This window comes from Pseudoliparis swirei, chromosome 23 (assembly GCF_029220125.1).
Source record: "Pseudoliparis swirei isolate HS2019 ecotype Mariana Trench chromosome 23, NWPU_hadal_v1, whole genome shotgun sequence".
NCBI classification, from domain to species: domain Eukaryota; kingdom Metazoa; phylum Chordata; class Actinopteri; order Perciformes; family Liparidae; genus Pseudoliparis; species Pseudoliparis swirei.
The window spans coordinates 13,887,259-13,906,855 of record NC_079410.1 but is presented as its reverse complement, the minus strand read 5'-3'; the positions used below and the strand labels follow the sequence as shown (position 1 = coordinate 13,906,855).

The 19,597-nt window shown below is 42.7% G+C and overlaps 1 protein-coding gene and 1 long non-coding RNA gene across 2 annotated transcripts; one reads left to right on the top strand and one right to left on the bottom strand.

Annotated features, from left to right (window-relative positions):
- Window positions 1–4,414: 4,414 nt before the first annotated feature.
- LOC130188850 (uncharacterized) lies at window positions 4,415–5,473 on the bottom strand. The gene is made up of 2 exons (XR_008830660.1): window positions 4,895–5,473; window positions 4,415–4,635 (listed from the first exon to the last, which is right to left on the bottom strand). It is a non-coding gene; the product is annotated as an uncharacterized LOC130188850 (long non-coding RNA).
- Window positions 5,474–5,718: 245 nt separating this feature from the next.
- On the top strand, window positions 5,719–11,729 carry rdh8a (retinol dehydrogenase 8a). The gene is made up of 6 exons (XM_056407372.1): window positions 5,719–6,190; window positions 8,297–8,458; window positions 9,486–9,665; window positions 10,201–10,294; window positions 10,390–10,573; window positions 10,716–11,729. The coding sequence occupies exons 1-6, from the start codon at window positions 6,085–6,087 to the stop codon at window positions 10,941–10,943; spliced, it is 954 nt and encodes a 317-aa protein (XP_056263347.1). The 5' UTR covers window positions 5,719–6,084; the 3' UTR covers window positions 10,944–11,729.
- The last annotated feature ends 7,868 nt before the right edge of the window (window positions 11,730–19,597 follow it).

Genomic DNA, 19,597 nt, shown 5'->3' with positions numbered 1-19,597 from the left:
TATATTATATAAAATGCATTTTGCTCTAAAGGGCAGAGTCAACAAAGAGGTCAGAAGGCTTTTGCAACATGGTGCCACAGTGGCTAAGTGGACAGCCCCCCTGGGAACCAATCTATGTCCAGTGTTTGATAAGATCAGCTGGGACCATGCTGTTGTTTCTCCTTGAATAAAAAAACTATAAGTTGCAATGTCCTGTATGTTTTAACGTGTCCTCATTAAGAAATGTTCACATTCACATAAACTACATGAAAGAGCATCTTGAGTCCAATCTAAATGTAATGCTTTTCTTCAAGCAGTCTACAGACTGTACGAATGACATTTGATGGTGAGATGTAACTGTGTCTCAGAAGGATATTAACTGGTGCTCAGCAATGGCACATCGTGATCTCCAGAGTGCCATTGCTCTTAAAGCACTCTCTGTGGAGTGTTCATTGTGCGATGCCTGCAGCTGCAGCAACAGTTTTAACTCCCCTCGTTTGGTTGCAGTTAGTGGGCCACTTTTTAACACTCTCTCTCTCAATTAACTGTGTTCTCTCACTGCCTCCGAACCCCTAAACCACTTTCCCTGCAGCTCACTCCTTTCTAAGCCTTTGCACCCATTCTCTCTCTCTCTCAATCTCTCTCTTCCTCTCTCTCTGTTTTTTAAGTCTCCCCCTCCCCGCCCACCGACCCCCCAGCTACTCTTTCCCTTTCGTCCATGTTATTCTCATGAAGTTTGCATTCCACACCTCCTCTGCAGACTGCACACAAAAGAGCAGAAAGCGCCACTCCTGACCTGTGGCAAACATTCCAGTCCTCTCGGCCCGTTCACACAGCCAGACTGCCTTATTCCTCCAGCACCATCAGCCAGAAAAGCAGTCTCTTATCATGGAGATGCCACCAATGGGAGGGACAACAAAAATGGGATCGCCTGTTTGATGTACTTGATGAGGAATATTATGGTAGAAAAAAAAAACAGATTTTTTTAAAGAACTGCAAATAATGGTTTATTTGAACAATTATTAAAATGCAGTTTCTACATTTGTTTGTTTGATGTACTGTGTTGAGCACGGTACCTAATCACACAAACCATCTTTAATTAGGAAGAGTGAAACCAGACAATTGCTTTATAGTCAGCTTGTAAAGCAGTGAAGGTTCCAGGAGGAGCATCTGCTCATGTATCCTTAAAGTCAGTACACCGGAAATTGACTATTAAGCTATAAAAGTATAGGGCTAGAAGAGATGTCGGTGTCATCATCTGTGACTTGGACTGCGATGGAGAGGTTACAGATTGATGATTTGGGCTCAGGGGCACAGCTGGAGTGTGCTCAGACTATAGGAGTCAGAGAGAAGAGGTGAAGGCTCTGACGAAGGATGTCGAAATTGCTACTAAGAGGGTTGAATAGAGAGCTGCAGCACAAAAAAAAGTGGAGAGGGTAAAGTTTGAGGTGAAAAAGAGAGGAGGATTTAGAAAACATTAAAAACAGAGAAAGCTTTTGTTGTGTAAAAGCATGTATGGGCATGTGTAATTCCCTCCTCTTTGTCTCTTTCCTCACTCCTTTTGTGTCTTAGTGCCTCAATCTTCTGAAATTCCACAGCAATAGCTTGGAGGCTGGTAGACAGCACTGGCTGCTCAGCACCCCTCCTCATCCATCTCCAGCCACAGCACCTGTCCACGTTCTCCGAGAGCACAAGGGACACAAGGAGCACCATGCCAGGAACGGCCCTGACCTTATTCCAGCTGCTGACTCTGGCAGCACCACTGTTGGACAGCTTTAACAAGACTTTTACAACTGTTAGTTTATAGTTGTTGTCTTTATATTGAACTACCGTTCAATGTGTGTTGTCTCCTGCCATAAAAGCTGCATTTGTTACAGTCAAATGGCTGAGAGGACTACTCTATTAGTCGTTCATGATTTTAGGTTGTAGAGAGTTATTTTTTTTTACAAATTAGTGTTATTTAGTAAGAAGGGTTTGTTACCTTTGCATTGAAAATGCGGAAGGTTATGTTTTGATCGCCGTGTGTTTATTTATTTATTTATTTATTTGTATGCGTGTTACTCGCATAACTAAAAAAGTTATAAACCGAATCGCATGAAATTTGGTGGGATGATTGGTTATTATCCGGGGACCATTTGATTAGATTTTGGGATCGATCGGGTCAAAGGTCAAGGTCATGAAAAGTTCAAAATCTTCTCTTTACCATAGCGCGGTAAATTTTTATCCAATTGGCATGCAACTAATGCCAAAATGTTCATAATTCAATGCCCAATCTTGTGATATGCGAAGGTATGCGCTCTACCGAGTGCCCATTCTAGTTTTTTTATATATAGAGAACAAAACACTGCACTTGTTCAACCAGGTGGACAATTGAATGAGACAAAGAGGCCTCTGTGCAACAGTCAAATAAAAATAGAAGAAATCTCCAGTCGTTGGTGTAATAAACAGGCATCTGAGCATCAAAATGTCTGCAGATTTAAACAGAAATAAACTCCATGTCAAGTGCTCAATAATGCCGATAACAAGCTGGAATATCAACAGCTGTGTTTATTTAGAAAGACACATATCTTCAAGTTCAAACTAACAATAGCAATAGGAAGTTTCTGCGGGGTTACACATTGGAACTGGATCTGAACAAACTATGGTCTGACAAATAATGTGTGTTCATCCTCACACTGAGTTGACTGCAGAGGGGCCAAAGAAATGTCAAAATATTAGATTAGATTAGATATTCCTGTATTAGTCCCACAGTGGGGACATTTCAGGATCACATGGTGCACATTAGAGCATTAATAAAAGATAAAAAATAAAACACAATAACAATACCAAATACTAAATATACAAAGGAAACAAAATATATACACAAGGGTCATTACGGGTCCAGTTGCACCGTTGTGTTCCAGTGATGATCGAGGGTCTCTTTCGGCTTCTCTTGACTGGAAAACCTCCTCCATGCAACACTGTGGGGACATCACCCATTTAATTCTTCTTCTTTTGAAGTCCAAGCTATTTCAAATGCAAATGATATAAAGATGGAAGAAAAGCATCAACATAACATCTGATACAAAGCTTTTCAACAACAGTGTAATTATTATTATAATATATTATAAATAATCAATATATAATAAAGGGGAAAATAAGATAAATGAAAACTGACTTAAAAGTAATGATTTGTAGGAAAAGAGCTTTACTTGGTTATAAAGAAAAAGGGTTCCAGTGGATTTTTGCACTTAGATTAATTGAATTCAGGCTCAGTCATTTTTCATATATGACTGTTATTCTATTGCTATTCTATTGCTGAACTGTAGGTTATTCTGAGATTGTCAGCCAAATGCCTAATATCTGAAACATAGCAAAATATTAATATATAAACACCCAGCGCGTGTTGTTTTTCACACCATCAGCTTTGATTTAAAGCTGCTTTATCTGACATACATTTATTATCTCATTGTAAACTTCTGCTTTCTGGTGAGATAAATGGGCCATAGCTTAGGAATGTTCTCAATACGCAGACATCAGCTTTGTGAGACAGCAAGAGGAAAACTAAACTCTGTGTAAGCCGACAGCCCGCTCTCTGTTGTCAGCATAACAGACAGTTTATCTTAAGCAGTGATGATTGGATGATTTTTTTTTGTAGTTATGTATTCTCCTATATTGAGTTGCATCTCACGCTCAACGTTGATTTTCTCCACAGCAAGAATAAACCTGTTTTGTCGGCTAGTTACCGGCTGACCCAGGACTCCAATCTTTGTGGAAATATCTTCGCTTTGGGAGAATCTTTACAAAATTATCACAGAAATGTCTTCTCTTGACGATGGATGGAGTAACCTCAGTTTACCCTGAGAGGATAGAAAGCTCAGAAACCTGTGTCTGCCCGCTCCTACTATTCCCTCTGTCAGTCTGTGTGTGTGTGTGTGTGTGTGTGTGTGTGTGTGTGTGTGTGTGTGTGTGTGTGTGTGTGTGTGTGTGTGTGTGTGTGTGAGTGAGTGGATCTGCTTTCCCCTCTCGTCTTGTCCTTATCGTGACCGTGATGCTTAACATTGTGTTAACATGTTAAAATGGGAATGGGGTTAAAGGGGTTAACCAGGGGAAGGATAAATATGGTGGGACCCATATTCATTATAGTATGCTTGTAATAGTTTTACAAGGGCAAAAATGGTTTGTGTCAGAAAACAATCATAAATAGCTTGCAAGGTTTTAGTTGCACCGGTTGAATACATAATAGGTGTTCTAGGCTGGGAGGAAAAACTCCAGAAAATACATCCAAAACTCATTTCACCTGTGTGAAGCTACATGCATCAGCCTAATTAATACGTGATGTGTAATCCTCCTTGACACCAAAGGCCCCTGAGCTGAGAAGATCCATCGTAATGATCCTGTTAGGATTATTAGTACGTACAAACTGGAACCCAAAAGCACGACAACGAGACAGAGGTAAAAGGATGGTTCCGTTTACTTGGTATGCAAGCAACAGATCAGTCGCTGAGGCAAAGAAATCCAAACAGGGAGCAGTTGGAAGGAACACCCGAGACAATCTGGCAGCGAACAGGTGCGAGTGGAGGGCCTAAAGAGTGAGGCGCTGATGAGAGGATGTGCTGCAGGAGAGATGGGCGTGGAGGACCAGGTGAGGGGAAAGAGAGCTGATGCTGGGAGGATCTGAAACGACAGGAGAGTTCGTAACCAGGCAGGTGGGATGAAAACAATCTGAGGTGTGGTGGCACGCGTGACAGACCCAATCAATCCGATTCTTATAAACAGAAACAGATACACTAATTGTACTGTATACTTATGTGCTTCTGATTAGGAGAACTGCAGCACTTGTGTTTTAAATTTCCATCAAGTTAGCGAGCCATTTGATAAGTAGATTGGAAAAAAAGTGAAAGGCATCGGTCACAGATTGCTTTTAACAACTCACCTACTCACTAATCCGTCCAGATTGCTCTTTGGACCATGCAGCCACTCATCCCTTCATGGGGCTTATGATGATCAGTATTAGAGTAAATGGAAGACTGACGGGTTGCACGTGATTGCATCACATTTAGCAACCGGCTCAAACGCGGCAGACCCTGACTCTTGCGCTGTGTCCTTTCATCAGAGAAAAAGAAGCAGGTCTGGTTTGTTATCAGCAGCACTTTGACCCCTGACAAGAACTGTCAAGAATAGGGTCCACTGGTCACATGACCGAGTCGTGCTGATGGCATGTGTCAAACCAAAGTGAGGCACAGCAGACAACCAAGCCCAACCCGTTCTTCTTGCGTCTCTATATTCAGTTCATAATGGGATTACAATGATGCTATTAGCATTGTTTATTGATGAGGTGTTATGCAGTCAATACGCCTTCGTGCTTCTTGAGAGTGCTGCACCGTTTCTTACCGCCAGATGGCAGTACAATGCAGCGCTTTAAGTTACTATAAACATTCCCTTCTAAAATAACATATGGATCACTGGTTTTATAAATAAATATCTAGAAACGAATAACAAGCTTACAACCGCAAATAGCATAATAATAATTATAACTATTTATAATTATTATTATAATAATACATAATAATAATGTGTGATTTGTTATAAAATATTGCTCATTAAAATCCAAATAACTAATGTAATCAAAGTATAAAAGATGACATAATTATAAAAACATAAAACAAAAGAAGCGGTGGCTAGGCTACTGTCAAATTATAACTTAAAATTATTCCTGTTAAGAATATTTAACGCCACCAGGCATGAACAACACATCACGTGACTACTGCATGTATATTACACTTATTTGTTGTTGGGGTCACTAGCTCAGAAATCAAATAAGCACTGCCCCCTTCACAAAACACGCATGTGCGCGCATGCTCGACCACACGCATTTTGGAGGACATAACCCTATTTTCCCAGGGCAGGCGGCACCTATCAAGTTTAAAATCCAGTTTGCAACACGCCAGGTCTTTTTCTGGTTTCTGATGTTATTGAACATGTGACTGCATTAGAGGCTCGCATGGCTGAGGTGGCTGCATGATCCGCATTAGCTTGTTAAGGTCCGGTGATCGGTAGCTCCCTCGGCAGCGACCATCCAGAGCAGAGGACCGCTGCTCCACACGGCGCCTACCCGGACACACCATGGCGAGCAGCGGGCAGAAAGTTGTGCTGATCACCGGCTGCTCCTCCGGCATCGGGTTACGAATCGCCGTCACGCTGGCGGAAGATGAAAAGAAGCGTTACCATGGTAAATGCGCTTTCTTCTACATTGTTTCTTTGATCTGACCTATTAGTAGCAACCCTGTAACAGTGTGCTTCGCTTGAAAACATATTTCGTGTTTACTTTTCCTTTCAAAGCTCTGCTAATGCGCCAGCACTCCTTTTACGCACACAGTTCTGAGGAGTTTCAGCCACTCTGCGTCTTGTTGGCAAAAAACAATCGTGATGTGTTGCAATGTCCATTGGAACAACTAACCCTAGTGATATCGGATCCATATCTTTTTGTATGGACTGGGATTCAGTCGCCCCTTTGGTTCAACAATTATCATCTGAAAGCGCAGTTTCCAGGCTCGGGCTCCGCAAGGATGCCGCTTTCTAGGCGGAATCATAAAAGGAGTCGTGTCACTTCTCTTTCAAGTGACTTCTCAAGCACAAAGCCCCCTTTTATCGCAGTGAACTGTGGACCGCCTGCTCCGGTTTAGTGCCGTGTCTAATGTGCCTATAGTCCCCTCATTGGAGCGAGTGTGGAAAGGGGGACAAAGTTTGAGACCTGTACAAGCGAGGGTTCACTCCAAAGCGAGGGCCTTGTTTGAAGTCTTCATTGGTGCTCAGTGGAGTTAGAGTGTCCCACTTTGGCGTTGTTGCTGTGTGCGTCTACTCTCCTGCTTCCCAGCCATCGTTGTGTCACTCCAAAAACCGTTATCATGTCGTGGAGTCTCAGACAGAATTACATTAGACCACTTTCCCACCCCCACCCCTGTTGGTAAGAGTTTTCATTCAGACCCCCGTTGTTGCATTATGCAGAATAACATAATTAGCTATAGGGAATGAAACCTCTGATTTCAGCAGGCATCTTATGCATTAACTCATTTGACTCATTCAAGGTGGTCATATTGCTGTCCGGCAGGAACCACTGGGCAAGGGTTAGTTCCAGTTGCTCTGGGGGCCCTCGGGGTCTGATGGGATTTATCACCGTGAAATAGATGAGCAAAACAAAAGTGATTAACTGCTCCCATAACACCGGTTTGAGCAGGTTTTCTTTTCACAATGTGACCTGCATTCAATAAGGCCACCTCTGAACAATGACACTGATCAGCTCATTCCTCATGGTCTGGAGAGATTAAATATTGCATTGCGCATAAAGTAATAAGTAGTGGAAGTAACATGCACCAAACTCAGAGGAACCCCAAAAAGACCTCAGCGTGTGTGCAATGCGATGCGGTTAATTCAAGAATGCTTAAGCAGCCCAAGAAGTAATTCCTGCAGGAGCCAGAAGAACAATAGATCTCTTGTTCACTTGTAAATCTCTTTGTTGCTTCATGGACACACAGTTTTCAAATCCCAAGATTAGACTTAATTAGACTGTATGGAACGTCATGAGAAGAACGTCATGTGTATTTGTTGGATGATGACACTTACACAACGACATTCTTAGTTTCATTACATGCAATGTCTCCAGCATAGCAAGCCCTCTTTTCATCGTACTTATCCAACCCTGTCTCTGTTCAGACAAGAATCAGGTAAGAAGTTTATCTTTATCTGTTGAGGTAGAGGCAGATGAATAATGTGTGAAGAAGAGGTTGTTTACTCCCACTGATTACCATTATGCAACAGCAGCGTCTCCCTCTTTTCTCTGCTAGAAAGCGTCTGTCAGCAAAGTACTAGCACAACACACGACACGGAAGAAGCCGTGAAAGCCGAGTCAACGCTCTGCTGATAGCTGCTGTCACTGGTCATGATAGATTCCTGTGCTGTATGTGGGTCAAAGTTCAGAGGAAATCAATAATGGGTCCTGTAAACTGAGAGGCGTGGCCATCGCTACAAACTGACCTGCACATCTGACTCATTTAGTCCTTTAGTGAGATCAGAGGTTTCACATTAAAGTCTGTCATTGTATCAGTGTGACAACGGGTCACGTTTTTTTTCTCCCTCTTTTACAGTGCCGATTGATGATTTTATTTAATGACTAAGAAAATGACAAAAATGGACTCACATAAAAAGTCCCTCTTTGCGGTGTGTTACTGTACGAGTCTAAAGAACCGACTCCTGGTGCTATAAAAGCCTAATTTTCTTATGTTTGGAGCCACACCATCGTACAAGTGAAGTAATATGTTCCACTCTCTCGGTTTCTCAGTCATTGCCACCATGCGGGACCTGAAGAAGAAGGTCAAGCTACTGGAGGCAGCCGGAGACGCATATGGCAAGACGTTGATGCTGCTTCCACTCGACGTGTGCAGCGACGAGTCAGTCAAGCAGTGCATCAACAATGTCAAGGACCGCCATATTGATATCCTGAGTGAGTGGGACACGCCGAAAACCAGGCCTGCATCTGCTATCTGACCCCTTCCTCAGCTTTGAATAACAGGACTTCATACATGTTGTGATCACTTGATGACATTATATCAGGATATATAACCTTAAGTTCTTAAGAAATTCACTTTGTGTAGGATTGATAATCTAATGCACAGAACACGAGCCTTGAACCTCCCCGTGATAGCAGCCTATATTTAACACGAACAGCAATGTCGACCTTCCGTGAGAGAGAGAAACAGTAAACATCTAACATCTAACATACTTGTCAAGTGGACAAGCAAACTATCACAGTACAGTGTTATTACTGTTAGAAAGCCACAGCCTTCTGACCTGAAGACCTTTTATAAGTGACTGAAATGGTGTCGGTGGGAAATCTCTTGTAGCAGTGTCGTCTACGGGTCTGCAGTTAGGTGTGTGAGGGGGCGCGATTGGGTGAGTCTTGAAATTCCAGTGGGCAGATAGATTCTGTACCAACTCCGACAGCAAACTGATATTCTGCCTGAGTGTGTGAAATAGAGCTGTAGCTGAGTCTACAGCTCTATCTGACACCTCTTTTATTCTTGTTATTTTTCTGAAGAGGGGCCCTCTCAGTAAAAAAAAACAGAACATACAATGTAAATCCCAGCACGTCACCAACAAGTAGTTCTGGCAATTGTAATTTTATAAAATATATTTTGCAGGATTAAGATGTCTATTTTTGTTTGTCATGCTTACACTTTTAGTCTGGATAACAGTTCTATTTATAAACCTGCATCCATCTCACTCTGAATTCAACATTACATCCCTCTGCACCTAATTACTCACAACCCAGAGGCCCTGAAACATGGACCGGTGTTACGTCACACGTCTCCGTCGTTGTCACACACTGACATCTGGTGGCAATGTCAAGAAATAGCATCTGTAATTTAGCAATTAGGATTTGTTCCTGTAGAAAGGCCATGGGGGTGACGATGCAATATCACTTCTTTGTGTTAAATCAACAATATCTAAGCCGGTGTGTTTCCTGTCAGTCAACAATGCAGGTGTGGGCTTGCTGGGCCCGGTGGAAAGCATCAGCATCGAGGAAATGAAGAGAGTGTTTGAGACCAACTTCTTCGGTGTAGTTCGCATGATCAAAGAAGTGATGCCAGACATGAAGAAGAGGCGTTCAGGACACATCGTGGTCATGAGCAGTGTCATGGGTCTTCAGGGTAGGATTTGTGTGTGCGTGTATGTGTAAATGTCTATATATATTTTATTTATTTGGGACAGACCTTAAGACCTAAAAATGACTCATACTGAGCTGTAAATCTGTGTGTTTACGATTGATTAAGTCAGAGGTCAGTTTATAAGACAAAACAATCTCATTGTGACATAAACTTTAAACATTACATAACAGAAGTACTTTTTTCAATCTTGATATAAACTGTTGAATTATATTGTTTTACAATCGTACTGACAATGCTTGAAAGCAGTTTAAGGTCAAATGAGGACTCTTGACATTTTGAATATTTGTATTTAGTTATTAGCTATTATGCCTTACATTGCCGGTAAAAGTTGTGACTCACGAGGCTGAACTGAGGAATGATATTGTTCCATGTGACATCTCTCTGTTACTGATTTGAGTTTCTCAGGCCTTTATGTGTAAATGATGTTTGATGCATGTCTGCTGTTGATTGAGTACTGTACAATGTGAATATATTATGCAGTGATGCTGTCCTTTATCTCCCTGTGGTGTTGATATAGGAGTGGTGTTCAATGATGTTTACACTGCCTCTAAGTTTGCCATGGAAGGTTTCTGTGAGAGTATGGCCGTGCAATTGATGAAGTTCAATATCCGGTAGATCACCTTCTTCCCTCTGTTCCTCTTTCACATCAGTCTTCGTCCTGTCAATGCTTCCTCACACGGGCCGTTCTATATTTGACTCCTCACAGGTTGTCCATGATTGAGCCTGGCCCAGTGCACACAGAGTTTGAGACGAAGATGATGGAGGATGTGGCCAAGATGGAGTACCCAGGAGTAGATGCTGACACAGTTCGGTATTTTAAAGACGTCTACCTGCCGTCGTCCATCGATATATTTGAAGCCATGGGCCAGACGCCGGACGACATAGCCAAAGTAAGAGAAATGGTTTCCATCCCCAATTTTACAAATCTAGCTCAGTATTTGAGAATCAATGTTGTGTTTTGGTGATCAATAACTGGTACAAATATTCAACCGAAAATAGTCCAAACTTGTATTTTGCTTCTCGTCTCTCCAGTGCACTAAAAAGGTAATTGAGTCAAACAGCCCTCGCTTCAGGAATCTGACCAACAGCCTCTACACACCCATCGTGGCCTTAAAGTACGCAGATGAGACTGGCGGTCTTTCTATCAACACCTTCTACAATCTACTCTTCAATTTTGGCCCCCTCATGCACATCACCATGAGCATCCTCAAGTGCCTGACCTGCAGCTGCCTGCGCAGACGCACCGTCTCCCCTAACTAAAGAGGATGACCAATCCCGCCCCTCACCTTTACCCTGCCTGTTTGTTGACCCACACCAAGTTCCTACTGCCTTTTCCTGAGGATTCGGGCTCAGCAGGTAGACAAGAGCCAGTAACCCAGGAAAGGGGAGGTGCCTTTTAGTTCAAAGACACTACCATGATAAGCTTTGCCAGACATCATGCACAATTGCACAAGTTCTACACAGATATGTTGTATTCAGGATGACATTGTGTTTTCACACACAGAGAGAAACATGCATACATAAAACACAGAAATACAAGCAACACACGCACACACATTGGATTTTTTGTACACCCATAATATAAAGCCTTGCCTTGTGGTTTTTAGTGGTGAGATGTCTGTGTTCTTTATATGAGAACTCACAGACCGAACATGAGAAGCGAGCCCCATGGACAGACAACAAAGCACAACAAAATGAACTCTGTTACAGAGAGAAACAATACAATTATAGAGAAATAGTTCTATAACTTGTATCCTAGATAACTGTACACTCAGGCTCACAAGAGTTTTAACATGTATGACAGAGACCGAATGAATTTATCTTCTTTAATTGTTTTGTGGCCTTAATTTCATGTTGTTAGTGTTCATGGTCATAACTGCTGTTAAATCATATTGTTTAATATGTTGATACGCTGAAGATTGGTGAAGGTAAGATATTTTTAATCTAGCCTCTTGATTAAAAAATAAATACAATTTCTGATTTACCATTGAAAGTATTTAGTTTTTTTTAAGGATATTAATAATAAAATGTAACCACTTTAACTCATATAGTTTCTTGATACTTTCCTGTAAGTTCTCCAATGTGTTTCTCTCTCTCTGCAAAACTCCTTGGGCACCAGGAGGGGGCAGTATTTCACTTTCTTGCTCTGGCAGTCAACCTGTGGATCAGCCAGCAGAGATGTAGTGTAAAGTAATTTATCCTCCGTGGCCTGAGATGGACAAGTGCAATATAATCAAACAGTTCATATCTTGCACACATTAGCTATCTTGGTTTGCAGATTTGTTTCATACATTGGATTTGTTACAATATATTTTGTAATAACACAATAGGTGTTAAACCAATTCACACTGATATATATTTATATAAATTTTTTGGGGGGTTAATTTGCAAAGATACATATTCCTTATTTTCTTATTTTTCATGTAGCATAACAAACCTATCTCAGCGAACAGAGACTCGGAGCTATTGGGACTTCATTCAGGTGAAGACACACACATAATGCCTCACATACTTGTTTTTGCTGATGCATTTGTGCATTTTCTTCTGTGCACATACGCACACATTAGCATGTGTTTGCATGCGTGCGTGTGTGTGCTTGTGTGTGTGTGAATATGTTGTATGAGCATGTCTATGGGCCAAGTTAGTGATCTGTTGATGGATATAAAGAGGTCATGGCCTGCTCCCCATCGAAACCCCTCCCTTGAACCCCCACCCCTCGCACACACACACCCTGCTTTGTGCCGTGTGAGAGAATTTGACCTGGTTCCCATCCCTGAGGAGGGGTGAACCCTAATGACGGCCTCCTCAGACACATTGCGCTGCACTGAGCCTCCCACTCCAGCTGGCCCCTCAGCCCATTGGGCCGGGACCCCCTGGTCCACACTGGGAGAGGCCTGCAGTCTGGCCTGGATAGCCCAGCCAGAGTGTGTCCTGTCTGCACACACCTTGGTCCACCCCGTCATCCTGCCATGCCCTGCCGTGTCCAAGCTCACCCACTGCACGGAGCTCATAATCCGACCACAGGTTGCAGACCTGTAGTTTCTGTGCAGTGTACAATGAGCGCAGCGTCTCAACTCTGTGTATGTGTCTTCATCAGAGGCGACAGCTCCGCACAATGGAACAAAGACGCTGTCAATCACAATCAAATGGGTGTGTGTGTGGGGGGGTGGGGGGTGGGGGCAGGGGGGGTTGTAGGATGGAGGAGGAGTCTGTGCGTCTTGAATGTTCAGGGGGATGCCAAGACCCAATGTGGGATGCTGAAGGCTAAGGGCAGCGGGTGGGTGGGGTGAGTTTTGGGGATGCGAGGGGTGGGAGTTTGTCGCATTTGGGAAGATGAGAATTGGGGTGCCCAGTCCTGAATGGAAGACCTGTTCACTAATTGAATGAACACAGGAGTTACGGCAAAGTCTCATTAAACAAGAGGTCTTATCAAACCATTGTTGTGTACCTTTGTTTCACAATCAAGAACATAATTGCAGCACAATGAGGGCAGCGTGCTGTGGTTAAGTCTTCCCTTAATTGTAACCCTGTCACAATTACTGAGCCGCTAAACATGCATGAGCTCTGTCTTCGTGTCGTGCACCCTTGCTGTGTACGGACAAACAAGCCATTTGCATTTTTAGACAGTGAACATGAGAGCAGTAAAAAAAGGAAACCTCAAAAGTTATCGTTGGCGTGTTTATACGATACATTCTTTGAAACCTGTCTTCCTTTTGTATTGCCGGGTTGTTGCTGATTCAGCCATTTTATCGCATCCTCCCTTCATTGTCATCACCGCCAGAGGACCACACCTAAGCCTGACTGGTGACGAGATAGACTAGGGAGTGAGAGATCAAAAACTAGCCGCAAAGGTCAGATCATTGGGACAACTGAGTTGTGAAAGTGTGAAAGAGAAAAGAAGAGAGGGAAAGTGCAAAAGAAGCAGAGGAAGCAAAGGAAAGGAAGAGAGATCTGGGTGTTGTGGGATGCTGCATGGAGCTGATGTCTAGACATGGTGCTTCAGCCTAATCCCAGGTCAGGATGGATACAAATGTGGTTCCACTTATCTGTTTCTTTTATTACTTCCCTTGTTTTCAGGGATCCTTTCTGAATATTTCTAAATCGTGTCACAGAACCGCCATATGACTTGATTTGTGGACCACAAATATATTCAATAAGACCGAAGAAAGAAAAGGTGGAGGTCAGCCACCATTAAACATGGCTGACTGTGACTGGAGATGTAGCCACATGGGACATATTACAACCCATGGAGCTGATCTGGGGTCTGAGGAGAGCTATCAATCTTGATATCGTCAAAACAGGAGAAGCCCAAGTTGCCCTGAAGTTGGCCTGTGGCGTCCGAATCCATTAGGGCAGCAGAGGCCACAGGGAGAAACCAACGCACCGAGTCTCTCTCTCTCTCTCCTGCTCTGTCCGTTCCCTCTCTCTTCCCGTCTCACTCGCTCTGTCTCTCTGAGGCCCACTGTCTGTCTGTCCTCTCCTCTGTCCATCTCCATAACTCCGCTGTGCAGTGACCTCTCACAGACCCAACGTGGGTCACTTGTTTATTCACACATGGAGGGGGGTGGGGGGGGGGGGTCAACATCTCTCGTTTTGAGTAGAGCTGCTTGTTTGCGAGGCCATTCAGGATCGTTTGGAGGTCAGAACATAAATCAATAGGATCTTGGCTCCCTAGCTGGCCAGTCATACACATTGTTTTACCGACACAGAACCGCCATTGTCACGATCATTATAACATTAGCGTTGTCCCCTTTCCCTGCTGCTCTTCCAGAACATAAACAATCTAGCAGGAATTTCCAGACTGCGTCCCAGTTTGCCCGCTACCGTGTTGTTTTGTTCCGCTCTTTTCACTCTCTCAAAACGACCAGTTCCAAAGACTGTGAAACGCTGTGATTAGAGGGTTCATTCTGTGTTCGAGCATGCTAATTGTCAAACAAGGGGATGATGGTTGATTGTGCTGGGCTTTGAGATTATGTCATCTAAGCTGGGGTAACATGATCCTCTTGTTTTTTATTGTGGACAATGAGGTGAGATTGGTGTAAAATTTCGCAAGAGGAGTTTGACAGCAAAGCCGCTGTCAAACTCTGATGTCAAGGCGCAGATTTAGCTAAAAACCTGAAACTCCTGTTTGTGGGCAAGAGAAGGCGAAGTGTCTATGAAACGTCCAAAAAGCACCAAAAAAACAGATGATAAAAAGATACGGAAACAGAATGAACACGGACAAACACGTTACTTGTTTCTCATCATGGTGTGCACTCACATTTCTTCCTGTAATATATCATCTGTCTTGGGGTTTTTAACCCCTTCCACCAGGAATTAGTTGTTTCTCTCTTTTAAAGCTGTAATTAGATGCCTGGGAATCTAGTGCAGAGAATCATTTATATTTTTCATTTACTGAAAAATAAGCATATACTTCGCTTTCTGGTTTGACCGACACTAAGGAGGGAACATTTTCATCCAAGAGATGATTATCATTTTTAATTTGTTCCTCATGGATGTCAGTGGTTTTCTCTCATGGCAGAAAGAGAGTGATTAGTGAGTGTTTATGTGGATGTGTGTGAGTCAGACGCAGAGAGAGAGGATTTAAGAGTGAGATAGATGGATAGGTAGATAGATAGATAGATGGGTAGGTAGATAGATAGATAGATAGATGGATAGATAGATAGATAGATAGATGGATAGATAGATAGATAGATGGATAGATGGATAGATAGATAGATAGATAGATAGATAGATAGATAGAGATATATAGATAGATGGATAGATAGATGGATGGATAGATGGTTAGATGGATAAATTCAATTCAGTTTATTTTGTATAGCCCAATATCACAAATTACAAATTAGCCTCAGAGGGCTTTACAATCTGTACACATACGACAGAACCTCACATCGGATCAGGAAAAACTCCCCATAGAAAAAAAACGTTCACGGGGAAAAAAGGGAAGAAACCTTCAGGAGAGCAACAGAGGAGGATCCCTGTCATATGACCAAAAGGAATCATTACAGAGTTACAACCCATTCAATGAATATGACAGAGTGTATGAATAGTTGGTAGTAGTCATGGACCACGATCCAGACCTCCATGATCCATCAGGCAGATGGAGGTAGAGAGGAGGAGTGGGCGGAGCATCAGCAGGGCCATGGCATCAGACCCAGCCAGGTCCAATGGACCCTACGAGACGTGAAGTCACAAAGACTCCGGGGAGGAAGCAGAGTTAATAATGTGCAATGAAGAGATGAAAATTCATCCATAAGTAGAGAGAGAGGAGGAGAGAGGTGCTCAGTGTATCCTAAACGTCCCCCAGCAGCCTATAAGCCTACAGCAGCATCTCTAGGGGCTGGACCAGGTGAACCTGATTCAGCCCCAACTATAGGCTCTATTGAAGAGGAACGTCTTCAGTCTACTCTTAAATGAGGTGACTGTGTCATGGATAGACGGATAAATAAGTAAGTGACTGAGACAGATAGTCTTTAATAAACAGTGACCTCATCAAAGTGTCTGTAAGTACTGCCCTGTCTGGCAACCCTGGCGAAATCCCAGCCCTATTTCCCCGCCAGAGAAATAAAGTCACTGTGGACTCCCTCACCACTGCCATGAATCTGATCTATTCATTGTCACCAACCATAAAGATGATAAACCAAACACGCCCATGCCAGGAAGCCTGTCTTAGCCCACACCATTGTATATTCAGCTTGAGCGCATCATATCTTGGCAGCCAGGGTGAGAGTAGTCAGACGTTCATAAGAACATAATGACAACATAGCTTCACGTATTAAACATAAGGAATAGCGAAATGGCTCTGGTGCACTTCTTCATGGACCCAAACTCCAGAACCAGAAAGCATGTTGGTCATCTGCTTCATTCCGGACCAGATGAACAGTAAACTGTGTTCTGCATTCAAAGATCCAGTAAAGCAGATTTTTTTCTTCATGAAAACAAAAGAATGCCTTCGTCTATTGACCGTGAAAAGATGTTCATAGATTTGTCCCCAGTGAAGAGATGTCTTTGTTGGTTATCTCAATTGGTGAGCCGCCTCCGTTTGGCTGAGCCTAATCAGAACACAAACACGCCTCTGTCATTTGGCTGCTTTCCCTCTCGCCCTCCATCTCTCCCTCTCTCTCAGTCTGTCTCTTACTAACACACTATCACCACAAATTAGATGTTATTTTCTCTCTCCTCAATTCATTTACACTTTTATTTAATACGTCCTCTCTCATCCAAATGAGTGTGTGTGTGCGTGTGCATGTGCGTGTGTGTGTGCTCGTGCAGTAGAAAAATAAATCACACCGCACGGTTGGTCTCTCTCTAGCCCTCCTCCTCCCACCTTGGCCACTGATTTGTTGTTTTCTTTCATCTTCCGTCTATCTAATCTACTCATCTAGATGGTCTGTGTGTGTGTCCCCCCCACCCCCTCCCTCCCGAGGCACTGAGGCCCGGCATACATTAACTCTGCTTGTCTGTGCACAGCCTGGTTTCGGTTGCCGGAGGGGAAGTGTTGTGACGAGAATCCCTGAGGGAGAATACTTTTGCTGGATTCCTGATAAACATGGGCTGGTCACATCTTGAATATGTTCAAAATTACAGTTTACTGACATAAAAGAGACACATGTACACATGGTTGACCTGGGGCCGTTGGGGAGGGAGGTCTCCTCGGGTTTGCACGTAAATAGTGTGTAGGGCAAAGAATGAGCCCATGTGAGTGATTTGGATGGCCTCCTCAAAAACATGCCTGTGTTTACAGAAGAATTCACATGAACATACAGCCGGTGACACTTGCTACGTACAGTATACCCTCATAAAGACAAACCCATTTCCATCATGTTTGATTTTTTGGGTCGCAAGCGATAACAAATCTATTCGAAAAGTATATGCTAATCATAAACGATAAAAACAATGAATACACTATTGACCCTCCTGTTACCTTTCGGGTCAATTTGACCCGATTCAATGTTTAATGTCGGTGTTCTTTCGGGTCAATTTGACCCCAGACTGTTTTTCCCCAGGCCATCAAACATATATGAAAAATCACCTTTTTAATATATTTAAAGGGCTATTTAGGTAGTCAACAAACAAACATAAAGTACCTCACACTTAAACTTGGAAAACAATATTAATTCTAATAATTTTCTGGAGGTTTTAATTGCTGGGGTCAAATTGACCCCAAGGGTAAAATATGTCAGTAAATATAAAGGTAACAGGAGGGTTAAAAAACGATTAAATGAAATAACAAACAATCATATTTTCTTTGGTATTTTCACTGTCATTTAAAGCCATTCTCACACCAATGCGTCAAATACTGCAGCGTGGGTAGTGTTTCACTCACCTCTTGCCCGCTCTGCATGTTTACACAGGCTATTATTTTCAGAATGCTTATATTTACACTGGGTTCAAATTATGGTTATACAGCAATAAACATACAATAATTGCACATATTAAAACCTGTGGAAACATATTCAAACCTAGAATAAGATTAAAAACTCAAAAAAGCATACACTTGTGTTTGTTTGTACATCTGAGAACCATGTATACAAGGAGTTGGTTTTTGATAACACACCAGGGCCGATTGGAGCCTTCATGAAGTAGTAACGCTCTCCTTGGTTTCCTCGACATCCTCCAGTTTCCAACCACCCTAAAAATTAAGTTTAATGAAGCTGCTATTGCCTTGAACTGCTACTGGACTTGAAAAGGACTTGGTCCCCGGGCATCTACTGCCAATGCTCATAAACGTCTAAACCAGAGGACACATTTGGCCACAGTGACTAATCATTTTTTAAATATATGTTTTATCAAAGTCGTTTAATTTATGTTGTTTTATAATCTATGGTTTAGTTCCACAAAGAAAAGGTGGTAAAAAAGCATACCAACACACAAGTCTTGTTTTGTAATTATATGATGGTTTCAGCATTATTGTTCAGAATAAGCTGTTATGGTCAATTCAAAAAATAATTATGAAACACATTAATTGTACATGTGTGTGTAAATGATAACCATATCCACTATTTTCAATCTTACACACTTAACTGGACCTTTGACAGTATGCATATCCCATGTCTTGGAAATGAGTTATGAGTATAGCTGAAAATGAAAACAATCTAATGGAATCAGAACCAAATGTTTTCTGTGCCAGACCTTTCAACCAGATCCAGGCCCTCTCCATATTTCCCTCGACCTCTGGAGAATGGCCTAACTGTGACATTTGCTGAAGGTCATGTCTGCCATTATTACTGGGCAGGTCCCGACTCATGTGATCGCCCACTTCCTTGGATTTTTTCCAGGAGAGAACAGAGTGATGTGTTTGGTCCGTGGTGGGAAAAGCATCCCGTGGAATGTGACTTGGAGAGGACCATGTGGGACCAGCAAGAGGGTCTTCCCTTTCTCAGGAAAAAGGCTTCTCCTCCTGGGGCTGTGGGAAAGTCAGAGGTCAAATGTACCCAGTGCCCACTCTCTCACAAAACCCACAGCTGATGTTGCAACTCTGTCCAGAAACCCCTCAGGGCAGCGGAGGAAACAACTGGCCACACAACTGGAACTACTATCCACATTGAGACTGTCACAGGGAAAGTTATGAGCGATGTATGGGCTTTACACCTTCATCTTGACTGGAAATGTGTTACCTCAACCGATGAGTCATTTCTAGTCAGGTAAGACTTGGTGTGAAGCTGCAGACAAAATGTGCTAGTGTTCAGGATACACTATGCATGTCTGTTATGCATAGTGTGTTGTGTGTATGTCCTTTTCCTGTTTTCAACGTTTCTCTTCTATAGTTTCATGTTGAGGTTGCAGGGTTTTCCAGTTCCCTTTGGTATATTTATTTATGACTTGTTCATGTTCAAAAAACCCATCATCTCAGCCCAATCTCTAGAGGTATTCTCAATAAAACATGGGTGAATATTCCTTGACCTTCATACCCC

Excerpts from the sequence above, each read along its gene's own strand:
- rdh8a (XM_056407372.1), top strand. The coding sequence starts at position 6,085 with ATGGCGAGCAGCGGGCAGAAAGTTGTGCTGATCACCGGCTGCTCCTCC. Across the intron at positions 6,191-8,296 it reads TGAAAAGAAGCGTTACCATG|TCATTGCCACCATGCGGGAC; the intron begins GTAAATGCGCTT and ends TCGGTTTCTCAG. Across the intron at positions 9,666-10,200 it reads CAGTGTCATGGGTCTTCAGG|GAGTGGTGTTCAATGATGTT; the intron begins GTAGGATTTGTG and ends GTGTTGATATAG.